The sequence below is a fragment of the Acanthaster planci genome, linkage group LG14, assembly GCF_054643075.1.
Source record: "Acanthaster planci isolate LZ-2023a linkage group LG14, COTS_SCS, whole genome shotgun sequence".
Lineage (NCBI taxonomy): Eukaryota > Metazoa > Echinodermata > Asteroidea > Valvatida > Acanthasteridae > Acanthaster > Acanthaster planci.
In genome coordinates, this window is record NC_141790.1 from 7,135,380 (window position 1) to 7,153,041 (window position 17,662).

Here is a 17,662-nt window from a genome sequence, read left to right on the forward strand (position 1 = left end):
TATCAACTTGTCATTGAAATGTTAAAACCAAAATTCATTTTTTCCTGTCAATTACCAAGCAATATCCCCTAGTGCTACAGAAGCAATTTATCTAGGTTACCCAGTGCATCATGAAGGCGTTTCTTATCCTCTTCTGTCAGCTCACAGCTGTAGAGCTCCAGGTCCCGCAGGGCCTTTGCATGTTTCAAAGGCAAGCACCATGAAGTGGCTGTACCAGCCAGGTCTGCATTACCAGAGACATCCAATGAAACCAAGTTGGGGAGCTCTTTAAGTGACTTAGTAACATGTACCATGTCCTGTCCATTCAATGAGCAGCTTCTCAAGTCCAGCTCCTGCAGGGGTTTGAGCTCCTTCAGATACATTCCCCATGATGCCGCTGTACCACCAAGGTTATTACTATGAACATTCAATGAAACCAAATTGGGTAGATCCCTGAGTGCCTCAGCAACATGTACCATGTCCTGTCCATTCAATGAGCAGCCCCTCAAGTCCATCCTCTGCAGGGGCTTGAGGTCCTTCAAGTTCATTCCCCATGATGCTGCTGTACCACCAAGGTTATTATAAGGAACATCCAATCTAGCCAAATTGGGTAGATCCTTGAGTGACTCAGCAACGTGTACCATGTCCTGTTCATTCAATGAGCAATGACTCAAGTCCATCCTCTGCAGGGGCTTGAGCTCCTTCAAATGCATTCCCCATGATGCTGCTGAACCACCAAGGTTATTATCAGAAACATCCAATCTAGCGAAATTGGGTAGATCCTTGAGTAACTCAACAACATGTACCATGTCCTGTCCATTCAATGAGCAGCCCCTCAAGTCCATCTCCTGCAGGGGCTTGAGGTCCTTCAAGTGCATTCCCCATGATGCTGCTGTACCACCAAGGTTATTACCAGAAACATCTAATCTAGCCAAATTGGGTAGATCCTTGAGTGCTCCAACAACATGTACCATGTCCTGTTCATTCAATGAGCAGTGACTCAAGTCCACCTCCTGCAGGGGCTTGAGCTCCTTCAGATGCATTCCCCATGATGCTGTTGTGCCGTCAAGGTTATTATCAGAAACATCCAATTCAGCAAAATTGGGTAGATCCTTGAGTGACTCAACAACATGTACCATGTCCTGTCCATTCAATGAGCAGTTCCTCAAGTCCAGCCTCTGCAGGGGCTTGAGCTCCTTCACGTGGATTCCCCATGATGCTGCTGTACCACCAAGGTTATTACCAGGAATATCCAATGTAGCCAAATTGTGTAGACCCTTGAGTGACTCAACAACATGTACCATGTCCTGTCCATTCAATGAGCAGCCCCTCAAGTCCATCTTCTGCAGGGGCTTGAGGTCCTTCAAGTGCATTCCCCATGATGCTGCTGTACCACCAAGGTTATTACCAGAAACATCTAATCTAGCCAAATTGGGTAGATCCTTGAGTGCTCCAACAACATGTACCATGTCCTGTTCATTCAATGAGCAGTGACTCAAGTTCAACCACTGCAGGGGCTTGATCTCCTTCAAATGCATTCCCCATGATGCTGCTGTACTATCCAGATAGTTATAAAAGAGATTCAATGAAACCAATTTGGCTAGATTACGGAGAGACTTCATGACAGGTGCTATGGTTTCACTGGTTAAGCTAGCAATGATTTGTGCCTTATTCAGGCTTTTCATTGCACTCACAGCAAAGGCCAAATCTGTGACAGACCTTATCCACTCACAGTGCGAAATGTTCAGCTTTTTTATTTTATCAAGGTAAGCACTGCCACTATCCTCTGCAACACGTCTCAGAAAGTATGTCACTGAAAGCAATGTATCATCAAGAAGACCATGAAGGTTGGTGTTATCACGTAAGACTGCTTGTATGAACTTCTTAGATGGTAGGCACTTACACTGACTTTCAAAGTAACAGTGAAGTGCCAACTGACCCACCCTATCCCTAACTGACAAACGATTCTTACACTTCGCCAGAAACACATTCAGTATCTCAAATGTACACGTCTCATTTCCTCCACAACAAAAGCGCAAAAGGTATTCAAAATCCACTGGGCTTTTTGACACAATTTCATTCAGAATCTTCTGAAATTCTTGTCTGTTTACTTCAAACAAGTTCTGGAGGTATAAAGCAGAACAGAATTCCTGGAATGTCTTATGAATGAACTGCACACTGCCGTGGGGGACTCGTCCCTTGAAGACTCTCTGTGTTGTCAAAATACCTGCTTTTAGAGCAAGGCTAAGCTCTCCCGGCTCAAAGTCACTGTCTTTAAAAGACAGCACTTGATCTGGTAAAAGGAGACCTTGCAAACCAACCTTGCCAAGTTCAATCACTACACTGTTTATTTCTTGTTCTGACACATCTTTTCTTTTTCCAATTTCATCAACTGCGTTGTGGTAGAAGCTGGACATTGTTTCTGGAAGTTTGGAATCTTTACTCCACAGGGAACACATCATCAGAAGCAACATTGGACTCTCTGCCAAAACTGAAAAAAGGTTTGAGGATCTAATCCTTGTCAGAAGTTCCTTTGCCTTAGTAGGTTCATCACAGTAAAATTTGTTCACATACTCAGTGATGTCTTCTTTACTGAACCCCATGACCCTGACATGTGTGAATGGTTGTTGAATCAATGCCTTCGTTGTCAATCTGACTAAGTGGGAGGGGCGGGTGCTCACAAGTACAGTGCAACCTCTACACATCCTACGATTGAGGATTTTCAGAATGGAACCAAATGAGGATTTGTTGAGGGAAGTGGTCCTCAACTCATCAAAGCCATCCAAGAGTATGAGGACTTTGCCAGAATTCATCTTGATGTATGACTCCAGAGCATTCAAGTCTACATTTGTGTCTTCTGCTAGGAGTTGGTCAAAAACTGAACCAACAAGATTTGACTCCTGCTTCAGATTACACATTTTCAACAGGAAGACCAGTTTATACTTCTGTAAGACCTTGCAAGAGCCAGCTGCCCAATCATATGCAATCTTGTCAAAAAGAGTGGTCTTTCCTCTACCAGCCAGCCCACTTAGTACAGCTATTGGGATCAATTTACCTTCTTTTGTTTTCAGCAGCAACATTTCCTCATAAGATACCAGTGTATATTCTGTTTTTCCCTCACCAGTTATTAACTGTACTTTGGTACACATCTCTGCAATGGGTTTTTTGAGATCCTCACACCATGGGTTCATCTGTAGAAAGCTACCTGTCTCCTTGTAGTGTGACTTCAGTTCATCTTCACAGATATTGGCAGCATTCAGGGACTGCACATCAGACGCACTGTACTCTAAGAGTGAAATTTCCACAAAACAAAGAAACAGAACAAATTCTAATCTTTCTGATAAGAAATATGTGATTGAACACTATGACAAATTTAATCTAATTTTAATCAGGCACAACTGTTCCAATCCCAGATTTAATATGAATGGTGTGCATAGTGTCGAATCAACAAGGAAAAACTGAATGAGCTAACACAGTTGTTCAGTCTGTTGAATTTTGATCAATCATTTATGTCAGGAAATGGAAAAAATGTGTAATTTGTGTGGGTTTAATATCTTACATTTCTTATTCTGCTCCCCTCGTTCCCGGGATACTTTCCAACCTTACACAACCCAAAATGGAACTATTTGTGGTATGCAATGGTGGAGGTCATGATGCTTACCTCACTTCCTAAACCAGTCCATTGTTTTAGGGGAACTTTCCCACAGTCCTGACCAAGTATTTTTAGAAACAGAATGCCGGTTTTCATTCTTTGGGAGATTCATCAAATTGGAGGTTGCAGGTTGTTGGACCCTGGGAGAAAATCTGCTGATCCTGCTGATTAGCAGAGTTACACAATGAACCTTCAAAGATTTGACCAATGGGGAAGCTTATATGTAAATCAAACTTTGAGGAAGGGTTGGTCAAACTTGCAAGTGACCAATCATAGTCTTGATGGAAATGTCCATCAAGAGACTATAACAGGCATTTAAGGGCCTATTTCGGGGTAAGAATTCAGTCTGCACCACCCAGCAGACCACTGGTCAACAGCCCGACACTCAAGTCTACACAGTAGCCATATGGGGTGAGTTGCTGTCCTTAGTAATCTACCTGTGTGTAACTTCATTTTTAAATTTATTTTGATTACTTAGTATTATAGACTGTGTTACTTCTGATGTTGATGGACTTGTATTGTTAGCTTGTTTTTATGATCAATCACAATCGTGGCATTCACATGAAGTTATTTTACAGTGTACTCTTTTCTCCATTTGTTCTGATTACCTCCTTGTTTGGCACACTCGATTCAACAATGTCCTAGTTTGTAATTAAGGATGATTGTACACCTTGTAAGGATAAATTTCTGTTCTATTATATAGCTCAAGTGGCATCTGTGTTGAATTGTGTTGAGGCAGATGTAGCCAGTAGTAGGAGAGAAGCCAAGTTAGCATATCCAGGTTAGCTCCAGAATTATATTGTATATTTATATTCCAAGCAGTTTCAGTTTCACACTCTGACTTTTGCAACTGTTTTTACATGATTTTGTATGTCAGATTGGAAAGTTAGTATGTGCTCACCAACACAGATTAAGAGGTTTTATTTGTGCGCCAAGTCATTTTATGATGTGTTGTGTGAAGACTACCCAAAGAAAGTGTTGTGTAATTGGTCGCATTCCTTCAGAAACAGCTGTGTTTTGGTTATAACAAGAACTCAAGGCTATACACTCCAACCACTGTGTATGACCCATGACTTTTTACTACCAGTGTGTGCACAGTATTTGCACCATGCAGGTTGTGTGTAGTAAGTGTTTCAACCCGGATATGCGCAGACAGCGCTAATGTGGGATCCCTCTATTATCTACTGTACATGTAAGTAATTGTGTTATTTTCCTAATATTACAGAGGTCCGTTTATCCGTCGGCCTGTCGACCTATGTACCATCCAATCAGTCTGTTAACCCTATTTTATTGAGGAGAGCTTCAATAAAGATTTCGTCAGTTGTAGAGTAAACAACAGAGACAGTGTCGTCGTCCGTTAATCGCAGTCGTATCAGTGAGAACCTTGCGCTTGCGGCACAGAAACCTATCCGGCAGCCCGGCCGGATAATACGACATTTAGTTATACTTGTAGGCCTTTTGAAAAGCAAACCCTGCATGACTTTTATGCAAGGACCAATATTATCAAATAAATAAAGCAATGTCAAAAAATCTCAAATAAGAATTTAACAATTTATGGCAAAAAGATATTTCAGCTTTGCTAGCAGGGCACAATATGTGGAAGTATTGTTCACTGATCACATGCATGACAGGCAATTACAGTAGACTCCAGCTAAGTTGAAATGGTACAACTCTGCAAATCACGCAAGTCGGCAGTCTCTCTCATCAAGTCCCCATGTCTCCCTAATGCATATCCATTAGAATGTTTAATTTGTAACAGTGTTGTATCCGAGACCTTGATGTCTGAGACCAAGACCGAGACCAAGACCTACTCCTTCAAGACCGAGACCATGACATCCGAGACTGATACCAACCATAAACCAATATTTAGTTTGTACCAAAAGGTAAATAGGGACAAACATATGGCAGTACAATTGAGTACAAAAAAAATAAAATGAAAACATTAGCATAAACTCATCCACACAAATAGGTCAAATATTTGTTAAAGAATGTCTCAGTTCTTTTATCAGTGATACTGCTCTTCTCACCCTGGTCTGGTCATTTTTATAACCTGAGTGTCCCAAATGATATGACGTGGATGTGAACATTAAAACAAATATCCTTAGACTGTTTTTTGTAAGCAAAACACTGAAAAACAAGTATTCAAAAAAGATGCACCGTAACAAAACTACTAAAACAACACGTACCATTTTGATATCGACAGTAACCAAGACGTGACACACATTTTTATTAAAAAGGCGATTCCTGGTGTGTACTAATGTAGCAGCACATAGGCCTATTCTTTGAATTGTCAAAGCAGTTTGAACATCTTTTAAATTTCAAATCTTCCAGTAGTCATTTACAGTTTATTTGAATAATTTTATGAAATCAGTAATGCAGAAATGAATTTTAGTTACTTTGAATTACTGGGAAATCAGTTAACATTTTGACTGGGTTGTTTTAAGAGTGTATAGTGAAGGAAATTTTGTCACGATTGTATTAAAGTTGTATTTTGTAATAAAGCTCTTGTAAAACGAAGTTACTTATCGATAAATTAGGGTATAATTGGGGTTCTGTATCAGTGGTGTGTGTGTGAGCGCTCCAAATTCAGCTTTGTCCGAGCAGCAATGCTCAATGCTCACAGCCACCCTTTTGACGTTTCACTGACGAAGGCGGTGTTTCACGGCAGCTTTAGATGTGGCACACAGGCTGACAACTGAGCTGGGGACGCTCTGCGTTGGGACACTCTATACTTGTCGTGCAAATTTCTCTAGGGCTCATTTCACCCTCAATTCGTCTGTAATTTGATTGGTTGGCTGTAATCCACTCAGAATCCCATCAAAGTCTATAAAATGTTGTCGCAGTTAATCCAGTGGTGCTAAATGTGGAGATCAAGCCAAGCCTCTTGAAGATCCAAGCTATTAAGTCAAGATTCCAACGATCTGCATCCGAAAAGCGACGGCTTTTTGTGTTGTATGTTCCAGTGCTCTTACTGCATGCCAGCAGGCCTTCCAGTGTGACCAGTGTGAGTGCTGGCAACATCAGGTTTTCTTCCGAAGAGTACTGGTGGATAGTGCAGGATCCTTTGCTCCCTGAGTTGTAGGTGTGCAATGAATGTGTCTCCTGTCCAGCTTCGGCTTCTTCTCTCATCCCAGAGGAACCCAGGGAGGGCAGCAGCGAAAACAACTTACATATCGCTACACTGTTTGACATCCCATCTCCACCCGAGGAGACACCCCTTCCCGACTTCCGCATGGCGGAGGGTGGGTCTCAATGAGGGAAGGTACTGGTCGTTGACAACCACGGCTACACTAACGCCTGGAAGAAGACAAGCCCCACCAGCACAACCTGGCTGTGCAGCGTCCCAAGCAAGTCCTACCGATGCTCTGTCACAGTTTTACAGCGAGGTGCTCAACTTCGGTGTTGACTGCCACCACATACACCCAGCACGGCCAGTTAAAGACGCAGCGGTGGAAATTGTTGCCAAGGTGAAAGAGGTGGCCAAGGGCGACCTTTCCCGCTCCGCCAGTGCCACTGTAGAAGAAGTTCAGGTGGAAAAGGACACCGGGTTTTCTTCCAGCTGCTCAAACGCACCACCAACCGAACCTGTCAAGGTCAGCGCCTCCCAGAGACAAAGCATCTTTCCTTGGACATCATGGACAGCCACATTCCAAGCAATTTCCTCCGGAAGGACATCCAGGTCGGTGAGGCAAGGTATCTTACGTTCTTCACCGACGAGCAAGCTGCTGTCCCCGACGGTGCCAAGACCTGGTACATGGATGGAACCTTCATGCTGGTGCGGCGTCCTTCAGCCAGCTGTTTTCCATCCATGCATTCATCAAGGGAGATGTGGGTGACATCAAGCACGTGCCTCTAGCATTTGTTATGATGTCAAGACGGACCAAGAAAGACTACAAAAGGGTAGGTCATTTTTTGGTATGGTGTTATTGTTATTATTTGGTATTGTAACAAAATTTGGGTCTTTCCTTTTTTAAGTTAAGAAGTAAGTTCCTTTAAAATGTTAGTGGGCTGGCCACAGTACTGCAGGCCCTTCTTGTTCATTAATCTTTTGATATTTCATTTGACCCTGGAGCCCTGGCCTGGCTATGGCTCTGTTTTCCTCAGTAATGCTAATTTGGTTTGTTCATTGCAGTCTTAAGAATTCCTTTTCTTGTTTCTATAGCAGTGTTGCAACATTTCTTACATAACTTTCTCTGCAGGCTTATAAAAGCTGCCTTTTAGGCTAGTAGGTGTGGACTTACGGCTGGGGCACGGTAGTGGATGGTGGTGAGATTTTGATCCCTTGTTTTCATTTCTGTTCCTGCTGCAGGATCCTTAGTTGAATGAAATATATTCTCGCTATTACTTTACACCACCACTACAATTAATTTTTCTGGAAGGGTTCGATGGTTTGCGCAATTTTTCTGTGAGTATGTTCTAATTTATTTTCCTTAGTAGTTTTACCTTGTGCCCATTTCCCTTGCCACGCCAGACAACGGTGTTTCACCGTAGTTGGTCCCATCTGGTACTATTTTATACCATTCAGACTGTTTCAGTTTGCAATTCGCCCCCCCTTTTTGGTCATAGGTTAAGAAGCGCCTATTAAATTAATAAATTCAATTGTTTGAAGGTATAATTTGAATTTCCTTCCTTGTATTCTCACTGAGTTTTTTTGTTTAACTTAATAGAAATATAGTTAGTTCCCCTTACTGGCGGCTGGGCCTGTTTAGGTTGCCGTTACTGTATTATTATTCTTTTAAAAGGGGAATAATGGTAATATTATTGAGCCAATTACTCTTTTCATTGGTATCCTTATTACAGGTGGAGAAATAATTAACAAGTTAATTAAATAAACAAGTTAATTCTTTTCTCTTTTCCTTTTTTAAATTATCCTAATGGATAATAATGGTAATGATTGTTGAGTCAATTTTTCTTTTGATTTGTTTCCTTGTTGTAGGTGAATAAATAATTGAACAAGTTCTTTTCTTGTGTATTTTTCTTTCACTTTCTATCCATTTCAGGTGCTGTGGGCCCTACAGCGACGGCTTCCTTTACACGCAAGCAGTCTCTGCAAAGTGGTCGTGGACTTTGAATCCACCGTTTGGGAGGCAGTGAGGTCCGTCTTTGGTGACATGCACATGTACGGCTGTCTCTACCACTGGACCCAGGCTGTCTGGCGGAAGTCTCAAGAGCTGGGCCTGCAGGGAGGTTACACCACAGATGCATCTGTGAACGACTTCATTAGGCAGTTGATGTCTCTGCCATTTCTACCCGCAGAACACATCCCCGAGGCCTTCCACCAGCTGGCAGTGAGAGCTACCTCAGCACCACTGCATCAGCTATGTGACTACACATCTCCGCAACAGGGCTGCAGCATCCTACCTGGAGCACAGCCAACTGGTCCGTTTTTATGCGGAGCATCAGGACGAATAATAATGAAGAGGGCTGGCACCAGCGTCTCAATGGCCGGGCAGGATGGAGCAAGATCACTTCTACACTGTCATCAAGCTCCTCCACCAAGAAGCTGCTCTGGTGACGATGCAGATGCGCCTGGTCAAGGAGTCTAAGCTTCACCGTCGTCAGAGGAAGAACGTTCGAAGAAAGCAGGGGCAGCTGTTTCTGCTGTGGGAGTGCTACCAAGACGTCCAGTCTCCTTGCCAAATGCAAGCATCTCACTGGACCATCACTGTAGGAAAACCAGGCCTGAATCTTCAAATCAACCAGCTTTTTTCAGAGCCAACACACTTTCAAAAGAAATAATTCAGTCCTGTCTGAGAAATGATAATTAATTGAAATAAAAATAAATAAAAATAAACAAAACTAATTAGAAAAAATTCCCAATAAAAGAACGAGAGCTTATCTGTCTGTTTGCCAACAGAACAGAGGGCTTTTTTGCATTCTTTTGTACATTGAAACAACCACGACATCATCACATCAAGTCATTTTTCGTATATAACACCCCTCTTTTATGTTATCTGCAAAGTTTCAACCTGATAGAACATGTACTTCAGGAGATATTAGGCTTTAAACAGTGCAGGTTTAATGTCAGGTCAATTTCCTCTAAAGCACTCCCTTTTCAAGATATCTGCAAGATTTGAACCCGATCGGACAGCTACGTCAGGAGATATAGGGCCTTGAAGTGTGCACCTTTAATGTCATGTGACTTGTCTCCTGATGAAGTCATGATCACACGAGGTCAAAATTTGTCTCAAGCACTCCCTTTTCAAGATATCTGCAAGATTTGAACCAATTTGGATATACACTTCAGGAGATATAGTATTTTAAATGAGGCACCATTTAATGTCACGTGACTCGTCTGCTGATGGTATTGTCATCACCTGAGGTCAATTTTCATTTGTAAACCTTCCCTTCCTAACTACCTGCAAGGTTTCAACCCTATAAGACATGTACAATACAATATACAACACAAAACATAATACTTATCGTGGAAAAGGCACAGATTAGATATCTTACACATTTGTCCCTTTTGGTATTCCATACATACGATCTGCTCTCGGCAGCACGTGGTCGTCATTTTGCCAAGTCCCGAGGATAATGCCCTACGCACTGTGCGCCGTCTATGTTGCAGGCAGATATTGGGTGTCTACACACACACAGTAGCATATTCACAGCATGCAAATTGGATTTTTGAGTTGGCAATTTATATTTTAGGGTTTTTTTGTCGACGGCGCTTCACATGTGTGAAAAAGTACACCAGTCATGCACTTCGTGCACCTGACTCCAATGTTTTAGCTGTCATCTCGTGGACAATTCACGCTTATATCTCTTACGGTTGATTTTTTTTACCGAATTTTGAAGAATAAAAGAAACTTCCGGTGTGATGACGTGATAAGCCCCAAACTTCACACACGTGTTGATTGGGTAAAGTCAGTCATCTACATCAATTTTTAGGCAATTCGGACAAACATCTATTCACAGACATCTATTAAAAACGCATTTTTCTAATTTTTAACCTGTCGCTAGAGGGCACTCGACAATTAGGTGATGTCATCGGTAGATATTTGAAAAATGCTATACCTCAGCAGACTAACACTGTTGAAAACAACTTGATACCTATTACCACTTTTAAACAATAAGACCACTTTAGGTTTTGACCGGAAGGAGGGGTCACGTGATTTGACCCACACGAGATGAATTGAAGACCACATTTTTTCATGGCACCTGCTGCAAACAGAATGTTGCGGGAGTCCAGAGTCAATTTATATGGATTTTTATAAATTAAACGGAACATTTAAATATTCAAAATTTAATAATGAATCACGTGATGACGTCATCATGACGTAAATACTTCAGAATTATCTTTGCTTTATAGTTAGTACTAGCTGCAAGTTTGACGACAGTCAATGATTACTAAGGTACGAAAATAGTGCCTCAAAAAGGTGTACAAAGTTAATGGGCTGAAATAAATATCTAAAAATCGAAAATAAATCATTAAATGATGTCATCATGACGTCATGTTTCTAGGACCATCTATGCATAAGGGTTGTTCATTGGTGTAATTAGTTTGAAGTCACCGGTAGAAAAAACGTGTACAAAACAAACAGGCTTTTGAGCAGAAGAAGAAAAAGGAAGAAGAAGAAGCAAAACAAAAAAGAACAAAAAGAATGCCTTTTTCGCAAAATTGCGAAAACGCCAAATAAATAAATTCCCCCCTCCAAAAAAATTAATTGCTGCAGTAAAAAATTAAAAGAAACAAAATATCCCCCCCACAAAGAATTGCTGCACTAAGATTATAATTTAGTTCTTTATACGGGGGACAACTTGACTTGGGGACGAGTTGACTCGGGAACGAGTTGACCCAGGGATGACTTTACTTTGGGACGACTTGACGAACATTCGTTTCTACTGCTAAAAAAGGTGACAAAGCCAAGGAATGGCCGGGAGCCAGTGACCCCTGCAACAACTCAAAATACAATCCAAACTTCAAGCCTCTGAAAACTTGGAATGATCAAAAACTTCTGAAATAGTACAGTGAGTTAGTAAACAGAACAAGATTCCTCTTTATGCCTAGTTTATTTTTATTATTATTTTTTTTATCCTCTTTATGCCCAGCTTTCATGAATTTCAAATGTTTTTCAGTGGTTTAGTAGAGCATAATTTCCTGTTGGGTTGTTGCCAGGATAATTCAGCGTTTTCTGGTCCATGTACATGTAGGCACTCAGTTTGGACTGATGGAATGCTACGCTTCGCTACATCGCTATGTCAAATACTCGGAGCACTGTAACAGAAATCATGTTGCATGTTTTCATTGAGTCTTGGACTAGATATTTGGAGTGTTGCAACCGAATTGCATGCATACATTTACAAGTGTGTTTGTGTCGGTCATCATTTCATGTACATGTAAGTTGGCAAAGTGAGGACTTACAGTAGAAGTCGGCTTTGCTTAAGTCACAACTTTTGGGTCCAGAGAATGCCAAAATACACAAAGCCGGAGTTCATTGTAGTTTATTCCTTTCTTAACATGTTCATGTATACTCACCACTCAGCTTATCGGCAAGATTGATGTCCCCAACTTCCCTTAGTGCTTTGCAGAGAGCTTCTCTCTGATTGACATCACCTGGTTGTTTCTTCCTCCATGCAACCAGCATCCCATTGATCTGATCAACAACACTGGAATGATTGTCCTTGAAGTGAGAGACTCTTGCTTGGTTGAAGCCAAGCTTTGCAGCAAGTCTTGTCCATTCATTTGCATCAATCTGTTCAGCTATGTCATACAGACTGCTATCATCCAACTCTCCTGTTGTGAAGAAAACGACAATGGAACTATCTTAATCTATTTGCACTGTAGAATGGACATGGTAAATGGTCCCAAACAGCCTCCTTTGTATCAAGAATGTCAAATGTATAAATGTCAAATATAAATGAAAAGATTCATGTTTAAATATTCATGTGAGTTCATCATGGTTTTCTCACTTACACCCCTCCACATAATAACTGATGCCTCTTTCCTTATACCGACCATATTCTATGTCACGAAACCTATTTTTAGGGGAGGGTATGGAAAATGTGAAAGAAAGCAAAATATATCTATTTACCTTTGAATGTGGGGCAAAATGGTTCAATAGTCTTATAATGCATGCAACTCATACCTGTTAAAGTATAAATTATTATTTTTCAACCACTTAACACTTTGCTGGACAGTAAATCAGTACACAATAGAAATTTTTGAAATAAAAAGAATTAAGAATTACCTGTAAGGCTCACGATGTTGCAACATACAACATTCAGACTGCATAAAACTTACCATGTACTCCACATTTAACATAAATAATCATTGACTGTAACGTTACAGTTGAGTCCTTCCAAAGTCCAATGAATGCACACATACGTACCAAAATAAGTCGCACGGCAGGAACCAAGAAATGTTTCCTTTCCCAATTAAGAACTACATGTATCGATACATTAGTGCTGCTGGCAATATGGTGGATGGCTCTTGCTAAGGGCTACCCCTAGGAAGCAGCTTTTCATAAAATTCATCCCAGCTGTGGAAGAAAATCTGAATGTTTCAACTTACCCTGTTTTCCAACTAAGTCCCCTACTGAAGAATGTGAGGCTCTCGCAATGACCTTTCTAGCAAAAGTAACTCAGAAATTATACCTAAAACATTGGTTAGTGCACATACCTGGTGTCTGTGAGCATAAGACAGCCCTCTGTGTGGTTGGTTGCTTGCATGCACTTGGTTGATTCTCTGATACAGTATCAAATAAAACAAAACACATTACAATATCAAGTAGAACTTTGTGACTGTAATATGTTCAACAACCATGTCTTCCAACTGCTCTTTATTCATAAAAAATACAACTATATGTATTGATTGCTAAATATCTTTCTGAAAAGAAAGTATTTAATATCCTTTTCTTCAAAGTTCCAATGTAATTTTGCATTAGGATAGTTTTAAGATTTAATGAGATTTTATAACAAATGTCCCTCCTTCAAGCATGAACCCATTATTTTCCCTTCTAAGCAAAGATGCATTCTTGACACAGTTGTCAAAATCAGTCAAAATCAGTCACATTCCCCATATGTGTCTGTGTGACTAGGGCAAATCAAGTGGAAAGAATTTTGGACTGTTTTTGACGGTTTAAACAGAAGGAGGGTTATGTATTTCATTAGTTATGTACTTTCAAAAAATACAAATTTCACAATCTTGCCTTTGCAATGTTAAGTCTCCCTTTTGGACGGTGAAAAATGATAGCTACAAAAATCCAAATTAACAAAATATATCAATAGAAACTTGCTGTTTCAAACCTGGGTGATAATTTCAAGTCTGAGTTCTATCAAGATTATGTCATATAAATTTTACAAAAACGGCATCTTCCCTAAAGATTGCACTTACTAACTTTTTTATGGATCTCACAAAAAGATAAATATTGAACACAGAGTCTTCAGCTCATCCAAATAACACAACTATTGCTTTCTCCCATCACACTGTAACTTACCTGTCAAGTTGTCAGCTAGTTGTGCATTTCCAACCTCCTTCAATGCTTTGCAGAGAGCTTCTGTCTGATTGACATGAACAGGTTGTCTGTTTCTCCAGGTGACCAGCATCTGGTTGATTTGTTCTGCAGTGAAGGAGTGATCACTTGGAAAGTGGGAGACTTCTGCAGCACTGAAGCCAAGCCTTGTTGCCAGTCCCCTCCATTCACCTGCATGAATCTGCGTAGATATGCTGTAGAGGCTGTCATCATCCAGTGGCCCTGTTATAATAAGAAAGGCAGACATTATAAAATAAAATCTGTACTGAAATGAGCAATGTTCACAAACATGCAGCCCAATTCACTTTCTTTAATGACACCAATGAAGTCATCCAACAGTGTTGTAGTCGAGACCATCACAAGACCAGACATAAGACCATGCACAAGACCAGTCACAAGTAACTGGGTGAACAATGACAAAGGAATGCTTTTGTTGCAGTTCATTTGAATGACTTGAATTGACTTGAATTTCGACTGAAGGTCTTGTGTTGGTCTTGCGCTGGTCTTGTGTGGTCTTGTGAAGGTCTAACACTGTCACCCAATTAAATTACCGCAAAGACAATTGGATGGGATACCTGTGTACACATATTTGACAAGTCCTTTCAGTACTCCTCCATGATTCAAATGAGTTCCATGTTTGAGGTAAATGTAGAACAGGAAACTTTGTGGCCCATCACAGAAAATTACATGAAGATTTAACATGAATGTAAGTTTATGTGAAATTGAAAACAAAAAACTCAATTTCAGATGGTGAAAAATTGGAAGTATACTTTACAAACTCATTTCAGTGCAATTCTGTTTTTTTATTTTAGGGAACCATAAATTTGCCAGCATGCATGAATCATGATAGGCTTAAGTTGGCAAGGATAACAAACACTTTCTTTAGCAAAGTTAGTACAAGTATTTAGTTTCACAATACTCCACTTGAATAACACACATCACCTGTTGCTTCGTGATGTCTCCCTAATCTCCTCTGGCTCTCCCCTCCATCCCAGTCAGCCATTCTGTTGGTAATTAATGAAGTCTTTGTATCTAGTCAATTGGCAACTCAGTGACAGCATATCAAATAGTAGCAAGCAGTTAACAAAAACAGGTCTCTGAGAAATTGGACATCCTTTAAATTTGGGGACCAATGGTTTCTGTGTCCCTGTCATATCTGGCAGATGATTTTGAAAGGTTAAAATATATTCTTTGATCTCCCAGAGTGAAAAATGATGCAAATTACCTGCCAAACAAATATTTACAAGTAGTTTGAAATTAATTTCAATGATATTCCCAGACATGCCAAGTTACAAAGGTCAGATGTAACAAGACAACAAATATGTCACACTTTTGGGCCCCAAATTTCTAGAATGACCCAAATCTTAGGATAGTTAACGCCTTCTTTCCGGAATTTCTTTCCGAAAGCCGACTTCAAGAATTCCAGCCTCGCTTGGCCACAAAGGCCACCTGCCAAACCAAAAATTCTCGGTTTGTGGCCCAGTGTGCTCTGCAAAGTGAAAAGGCTGATTGTTCGGTGGCATGTGGCTCTACTCAAGCTTCCACATTCCCGTTGCCTCTTTTCAAAGTGGGGCTACTGTGAAGCTGGTGATTATGAGTTCAGTCTTTTCATTTCTGGGCTACACACAACGACCAATTACCATATACACAAGAGCCAGGTCTGCCTTCTTTCACCGTGTTCGCTGGAGCGTGGGCCGAGAATAATAGCTGAAAAGCGGGCTGAGGATCTCAATTTTTACGCCGTGTCTTAACGCATCCCGGCGTGAAGGGGTTAAGGGTGAGAATGTGCACTCATTTTGAAATGATGAACTTCATCCAACTTCTTTTGTCAGAACTAAGGTGACATCTTCTAAATATTCGGGACCATTAGAAATGGTATGAATACAGGATATGTAAACCTGGCTCAGAAAAACTTGGTGGTTAAACCACAGGCTCATATGGGTTAGTTTATCCCACACACTGTAAGCAATTTTCATTTCACAGCAATACTTGCTTACATACATACATGTAAGTAGATGTTTAAGATAACTACACAAATCAGTAATATAACAACCAAGTTTGTCCAATCCATACATCACACGTATCCCTCATCCAAACCATTTCCAACATTTCCTATTCAATCAGGCTCCAATTACAGAGGTCACAAAACATACATACATATACGCTGCATGTATTTTAATTGTGCGTGTTGGTCATAGTGATTTTGTTATTGCCAAACAGTACTATAGTACTATAACTGTATACGTCCCCACTATAGTTGGGACAGCTCCAACTATTGGGCTGGCCTAACTATTGTGGGTATATTACAATGGAAAATTCTTCTACAGACCGTATTCGCAAGAGGACCCAATTTCAGTCAGATTCCCCAGCACAGTGATTCAGTCGAAAATGTGACATTTAAAGAACCAGATTCTATTCTACAATTTCAATCTGACCCCCCAAAACCACCTGGTCCCATCCCATTAAAGGTTTCATAAAAATAACATAACTGTTACTCTATAACTTACCTGTCAAGTTGGCAGCAAGTTGTGAATTTCCAACCTCCTTCAATGCTTTGCAGAGAGCTTCTGTCTGATTGACATGAACAGGTTGTCTGTTTCTCCAGGTGACCAGCATCTGGTTGATTTGTTCTGCAGCAAAGGAGTAATCACGTGAACCAGACTCTATTCTATGATTTCATTCCAACCCTCATAAAACATGAGTACCATCCCATTAAAGGTTTCAAATGTATACAATATGTAATAGGATGAATTTTGTGCCCCCATTTTTTTGAAATTCTAACTCCCCCAGAGTTAGGTCATGCAGTTTCTTAGAAATGTGTGGGTTGCTTGGCAGTGCGTGTGGGCAGGTTGGTAGCAGAACTTGCAACCAACCACAAGAGTCCTTGAGGAGGAGCAGATAAATTCAGTGGCCAGTGACCCTTCACTGCACTTGGCTACTGGACTCCACAGAGACTGTTCTGTTGTCTCTGTGATCTCTCCTTGCATTGAACCTGCCACAATTACATATTCGTCCCTGTCCTGCTCTAGGTGAGTTTGAGGATACTTTTGTCTTACTTTTATGCCTAGATTGAAGTGTCTATTCTTCAACGTTTAGACCAAGTCGTCATAGGTCAATATCATATTGCGTTTCTGAATTGCAGTCATTGTAATTTTGGCTGAGAGTGCTCTGAAAGAGTAAAAGAATGTGCACGTCTTGATTCAAGCCAAAGTCTATTTTAGAAGTTCTATCCATGTTGACATCTGTTTAAGGTTCTGTTGTTTCCAGATACAAACACCATTTCTTGTGCGATATCTTCCACGATCCGTCCAAACATTCTGACTTCCTAGTCCCAGAACACTAAATGAATTTAACTTGTTGTATGAGTTTCCATTGATTTGGAAGTTTACCATTTCCATGTAAAAGATCTCTGGCGACTTGTCTAAATTAAGTAAAACTTAATTTAGAAAGACGTGATTCCTAGGATTACTTGTATAATATTATTTTACTTAGGTTTTTATGATATATTACTTCTAGCATACATTGAATAATTACATTCCCTTGACTAAAGTGAAGA

General features: G+C 40.5%; 2 protein-coding genes across 2 annotated transcripts in view; both read right to left on the reverse strand.

Moving 5' to 3' along the window:
- Positions 1 to 74: 74 nt before the first annotated feature.
- On the reverse strand, positions 75 to 1,517 carry LOC147796796 (leucine-rich repeat-containing protein 31-like). The gene has a single exon (XM_087145800.1). The coding sequence runs from the start codon at positions 1,515 to 1,517 to the stop codon at positions 75 to 77; it is 1,443 nt and encodes a 480-aa protein (XP_087001926.1).
- Positions 1,518 to 14,264: 12,747 nt separating this feature from the next.
- The window catches only part of LOC147796797 (leucine-rich repeat-containing protein 31-like), a 31,880-nt gene continuing 28,482 nt past the window's right edge, over positions 14,265 to 17,662 (reverse strand). Inside the window, exons 8-10 of the transcript XR_015427743.1 lie at positions 16,614 to 16,736; positions 15,049 to 15,110; positions 14,265 to 14,328 (exon numbers count right to left, since the gene is read on the reverse strand). The gene's annotated coding sequence lies outside the window, so the exon portion shown is untranslated. The remainder of the gene's footprint in view (positions 14,329 to 15,048; positions 15,111 to 16,613; positions 16,737 to 17,662) is intronic.